Source organism: Mytilus trossulus, chromosome 14, assembly GCF_036588685.1.
Source record: "Mytilus trossulus isolate FHL-02 chromosome 14, PNRI_Mtr1.1.1.hap1, whole genome shotgun sequence".
Classification (NCBI taxonomy): Eukaryota; Metazoa; Mollusca; class Bivalvia; order Mytilida; family Mytilidae; genus Mytilus; species Mytilus trossulus.
Genome location: NC_086386.1, coordinates 10,716,059 through 10,722,069, shown reverse-complemented (window position 1 = coordinate 10,722,069; position 6,011 = coordinate 10,716,059). Strand labels below are relative to the sequence as shown.

The 6,011-nt window shown below is 30.5% G+C and overlaps 1 protein-coding gene across 1 annotated transcript in view; it reads right to left on the bottom strand.

The window, feature by feature from the left end:
• Nucleotides 1-894: 894 nt before the first annotated feature.
• Nucleotides 895-6,011, bottom strand: part of LOC134696830 (uncharacterized) — a 79,139-nt gene continuing 74,022 nt past the window's right edge. Inside the window, exons 4-8 of the mRNA XM_063558782.1 lie at nt 5,650-5,766; nt 4,406-4,606; nt 3,435-3,538; nt 2,657-2,777; nt 895-1,295 (exon numbers count right to left, since the gene is read on the bottom strand). Coding sequence (XP_063414852.1) covers nt 1,048-1,295; nt 2,657-2,777; nt 3,435-3,538; nt 4,406-4,606; nt 5,650-5,766 — 791 coding nt within the window. The 3' untranslated portion in view covers nt 895-1,047. The remainder of the gene's footprint in view (nt 1,296-2,656; nt 2,778-3,434; nt 3,539-4,405; nt 4,607-5,649; nt 5,767-6,011) is intronic.

The following is a 6,011-nucleotide window of genomic DNA, read 5'->3' as shown; positions in this document are numbered from 1 at the left end:
ACAGGTACAGGCGAAATTTAAACTGTTGTCCTTATTATTTTGATGTTTCAACTGTACACTTGCCATTTAATATGAGGCAGGCAATACCTGTAAATGGGGACGAAGTCTGTATGAATTATTTTTTTGTAACCTAAATATTTGTTAAAAAAAATGAAACGGAAATACTGTAACGTTTCCAACTTTGGTTCTGTTGTTAGGGATTTTAGTTGTGACGTTATTTAATTCATGACGTCATATGCAATGTAAACAAAGAAACGCTATCATCATGTAACGTTTTTTCATATCAAGGAATTATTAAAAATGAAATAGGTATTGCGTTCCTCCCTATTTATACTAGACTGATAAATATGCATTTTATTCAAAGATTCATACAAACAAAACCGGAAAAGGGAAGTACATTGTAGATTTCTGCGCAGGTCCGGGATTTCAAAACAGGCGACAAAAAAAATTTGAATTAGTAGAATGAAAAATTCGGGAAATTTTCCCGATTTTTTTTTTTTTATTGAATTTTCTATTGTTATTGGGGACTTCGTCCCCATATAAGCAGAACAAAGAAAAATAACAAAAAAACAAAACTCAGAAGAAATTAAGAACGGAATGTGTCTAATCAATTGGCAACATAAAAGGCTCATCAAACGAATGTAAAAAGAAAAATCACAAAAATACTGAACTAGCTATTATACAACCTCGTTTAATCCCCCGTTTTTTACATAAGAAATGCCTGTACCAAGTTAGGAATACGACAGTTGTCATCCATTAATTTGATGCGTTTGAGCTTTTAATTTTACCATTTTGTTAAAAACTCTCCGCTTGGAATTTTTTTCAAAGTTCAGGATCTTTTAAAATTTTACTTTCTTTGAAATGACGGATGAAAATAACTTCGTCCATGTCGGAATGAAAAAAAAGAGGAAAATATGAAACAGCTTCTGAGGTTTAAAATAACATATCACTTGTTTATAAAATTTGTATCATAAAATCAATGTGCTTTTATTATTCCATTTTACTCTGTCCTTTACGTTAACGATTGGTGAATGAATCAATTTCTTGTTAAGAAGGATTTTTATTCTTGTTTGCAAAACCATATTTTCGACAGCAACATATTCCAAATACCACGACTAAAATAAGCATCAGAACAGTTGCTGATATTATATGTGCATAAAGACCAATACGACTAGGTTGACAATCTTTTGGTTCTACAGGGAGTGTGGTTGAGGCCTCTGTTGTCACTACAGACAGACTCACAGGAAACTCTGTTGTCTCTACGGGAGGACTGTGTGTGATATCTGTTGATTTTTCTACAATAAATCAATGTAAATATAATGAAAAATGTATTACTTTTTAGCATGATAAAAGACATATAAATGAACCATTTATAATAAGTTTAATGAATCACTGTTTGCTGTAATCACGATATGAATGTCAAGTGTTAGTAGTGAGTCTGTTTAAATGTCCAATATTTTGTATTTTTTTTTATAGATATTATTTGTTTACGAAGGATATTGTGTTTGTTTTAAAATCGGAATACATGTTTGCTTTTAATTTGTCAGAAGAAAGTCAAGCCGAATTCATGATTGTTAGTCGATATCTATTCTTTTGACGTATGAAAATTTACTACGGTTTGTTGTTGTTGATGTCCAAAACTAGGCTTAACAAAAACCATACTATCATATGTACGAATTATCATATTGAAAAAAATATATATGTAGTAACTATGTGGTCCCACAAATGATGGAATCTTTAACACAAAGTCACAGTAGTGAATAAAGTAAAACTTAAGAATTTCATGAATCAGTTCTTTTGTTTTAATCTTGAAGTTTGATAATTAGGACAATGGCATTGATGGGCAAAAAAACAAATAAGGAAAACGATACTATAGTTGAAGAGGGGTTGTCGCCAATCGGCAATTTGACGGTAAAAAAACCAGTTAACGGATATTTGCCTTCGTCAATTTCTTATTGACCGTCTCAGCTTTGCAACTAAAAGACTGTCTCTCCCTTTCTTATGCAACACAATGACATAGAAAATTACAGTCCATAGTACTAGTACTGTATTAATAAAGAATAATCTGCGAGACTGAGATTAATCGTGATGGATTATCGACGTTACAAGAAGACGTCATGCAATGAGAAAAAAAACCAAGTTGATTATTTTGATTTCAGTTTTGGATAACACCTTATTGAAAAGGTTGTTACGATGTTCTTATGTTGTTATTTTATAAGATATTGTATTAAATAAACAGTTGGTAGCCAATGCATGTTATTTGAAGGTTGAGCTGTAAATTGTTGCAAATTAGATAAAGTTGGTACATATTAAAGTATTGCAGTAATAAAAGATAAATATTTGGACATGAAACGTTATAACCGTTAAATATAAAATGACAATTTACAATAGTAAAATAATTAAATTATGTTGTACTAGTTACATCAAAAGGAAGAAAAGTGAGCCTCTTAGAGATTTTCTCCACTAGCGAAGTTTTTTTTGCAATTAGTGTCATATTTTGACGGGCAATTAATTAATCAATTAAAATCCAAAAAAACATAAAGCTCATTCCGCCATACGCTTCAAATTGAATTGTAATATAAACTGTAAATCAAATACAACTGTTACGATATTGAAGACAAAATGTTCACAGATTATTAAAAATGACTAAACGTACTTATCACATCCCATATAACAAGTTTAACACCACCTTTCTCAGTTTCAGTCGATGTTGTAGTATTACCACAGAATTTTGGAGTTTCTGTACCGTAAATTATATCATTAGTTCTTATAAAAGCCTAATTAAAATTAAAATTAAATAGGTTAAATATTTTGTAAAATATACAGAACGTAAACGATCAGTATGAAAAAGGCATGGAAAGAACATAAATCATTATTATCATGTCATGTTCATGTTTTGTGTACTGTTGTTTAACTTGTCGATTTTCAAATTTTTTGCCATGTCCTTGTTTTGTTGCGACCGAGTTTCAATTTCGTTAAGGATACGCTTACTCTCCCTAATTGTTATATATAGTTCCCCATTTTATTAAGGTTCGTATGGCTCAGTTTTAAGATATTATTGGTTCTTTTTTTAAGAAATGTTGTTCAGTAGTATTTTTGGCATGTCATTATAACTTCGTATTCAAATAGTTAGACTAGTGTAAATAATCGTCGCCCATATATTACAAACGTTAGCGAAAAATGTTTGACTTTTTTTTCCAGTTTCTGCATATTTGTTTTTACTTTATTCGTTATTACGAAGTGCATGTTCTACACAAAACAAATAGAGAATAACAATACCATACGGACAAATTTTATTTGTTTTCTCTTTTTTTTATGCACATTATTCGTAAGTTTAATAATGACTGGTTTCATTTAAACGGCTACAAATGTCTCTCCCAAAAAATAACCGCTTTTATGTATTTTTTTTAGTAACAATACGAAAACCAACTTACCAGACAGCTAAATGGATTTGCCACACCAGGATCGTCGTTCCATATAGACAGGTAGGTATCTGGTCCGTCTTTAATCTCATGTATACAACGATATACTCCTAGATCTGAAATAAGATAAAATATCATTGCAGACAACGTAATGCCAGGAGTGCGTAACTAAAATCAACAGTACCAATGTAACTACAGCACATACATAGCAATAGTCATTATATTAACATATTTTTATTTTTATTTCTATAACGTTGAACAGGTATAATGCACACAGTGTGTAATACAGACGTCCTCATTCCTGAATAACTTGTTCCTGATAATTGCGTTGACATGTTAGAGTGGATTTACAAAAAAAATGTGTTTAACTGGAGCAAGCTTCAAAAATAAAAACACTCTTTATTTGTAGAATTCGGAATTAAAAAAGATTTGGAAATTTTAGTTTTATTTTTGTACATATTACTGGTCCATGTGAACCTTGAAGTGCTTAATGTATCGATAACACAATGTAACAGTGTACACAAATATTGTAACATTGGTAATAAATCGGTTCCGTACCGAATATTGCATTCCGGTAATTTGTTCAAACATAACATTGATCATTTTATTAAATTTAAATATTACGGTAGCCAGTGCCATAAATATAAGAACAGGAAATACTACATCCAAGAAATAAAATGACATCGTTTGGAATAAAGCTACAGAGCACAGATTTTGTTTATTAAAAAGAAATAGAACACGTTTAATCATATTCTCGGACATTATAATGTAACAAAGAGTATGTCGTCGGTTCTCACCTTTCTTGAATTGCTCAAAATAAGTATGAACCAAACTTTAAAATGTTTCACATTTTCACTTCATTTCAAAATGAATCAACGAATGCATATATAGTTTACATTTTCTATTGATATAGATAAATAGTGGAATCTTTTTGTGTGCATTACGCTTAGGTATTATTAACTACATATATTTATAATAATCACCTGACAAAGTTTGGGTTGTTGCATTTGGACACGTGTCAGCATATGTTATGTTTATTAAAGTGTTATCTGTATAGGCATCAAATACAGTATCTGAGCATGTCGATGTGTTGTCGTTGCCATATTGCTGAATTGAAACATTACCGAACTTAGCTAGCAGGTCTTCTGGACAGGTTTTAATAAGACTGCCATCAGCTATTGAACCTAATAAAAAAAACCAACAATAATGTCTTCGTCACAACTTTGGTGGTACCGGTGCTACTCATGACGTGATTCTTGACCCCAAAACAGCTATGCAATTAGTGTATGTCATACACATTAAATATGCACTAAAATCATTCACATCTATATTTTTTTTAAATAATCTCAAGATTTCTATCAAACCATTTATTCTACAACCAAAATTCAAGTTTCTACTTATACTTTTTCTGTTATAAATCGCTAGAAGTTAATTTATCTAATATTCTCCTTGGTGTGGTTTTATAACATAAATGTCGTGACAAGGAAAAGATTCGGAGTAATGCATAAATTTAAACGCTTTATAATTTTAAAGTGTTATTTTTAGTTACTACTGTTTGCAACTTCTAGAAGACAGTCTTAGAATGTGTCATTAGTCATATTCAAGAACGGGCATGATTTACCAGTTTTAAAACGATTATTGACAAAAATAAAAGATGATTAAGAAGTAATGTTTTTTACTCTATCAGAAACTATTGATAGATAATTTAAATCATTTGGTTACTGACTGAGTTGTTTATGATTTTTGATAGTCTGCGATTATTCTATCTTTTAATGATTCTCTGTTTTATTAAAATTATTTTTTTCCCTCTTATACCAGGATTAAGAAATTGAGTGTGTATAATTACAATCAAGTTGTATTTTGAAGTTTATTTATACCCAGTGTGTAACCGAATTCATCAAGTGTAAAGATAGAGGGTACAGTTCAATTACTTCCAGGAGAACATCGTCAATGGTTGTGTCATTATGTTGATTTTATATTTTTTGTCCATGTTTTTTCATTTGCTAAAGTTAAGAATATATGGTGATGATATTCTCTTTATGATGAGTCGAAGTTTTCATTAACCATGTTCAATACAACTAGTCAAAAATGTAATTGCGTTTCAATGTAAGCCATCATGTTCATTGAAATATTAACACAATAGCTGCATTGTCATACTGTAATATGGATCTCAACAAGATTTATTAGCATTATGTTCTATTGCTCCACAAGCGCAAGTACAACTTACCATCTCGAACTAATGTGATGAAGTTACGACTAACCAATGTCCTGCTACACACGTTGTCAAAGGTAGCTGAGTTTGTACCATCTCCAACCATGTTATCTTGCAAATATGGATCATGTTCTAGTACATAGATAGATAACAAAAAAATTATTAATTGTACTAGAAAATAGATGTGACGATAATAATGTGTTTCGGTGTATTGGAATATTCTGCCAAGCAGTTATATGCATCGTGATTTACAGTCCAGCATTGCAAAGGAGCTTACATGTGAACCATTCTTTGTTATCGAAATTGTACCTTTTCTTATTACTGATAAATAATCAAAATGTGCCGAAAATTTTTCAAAGTTTTTATTTATATATTCA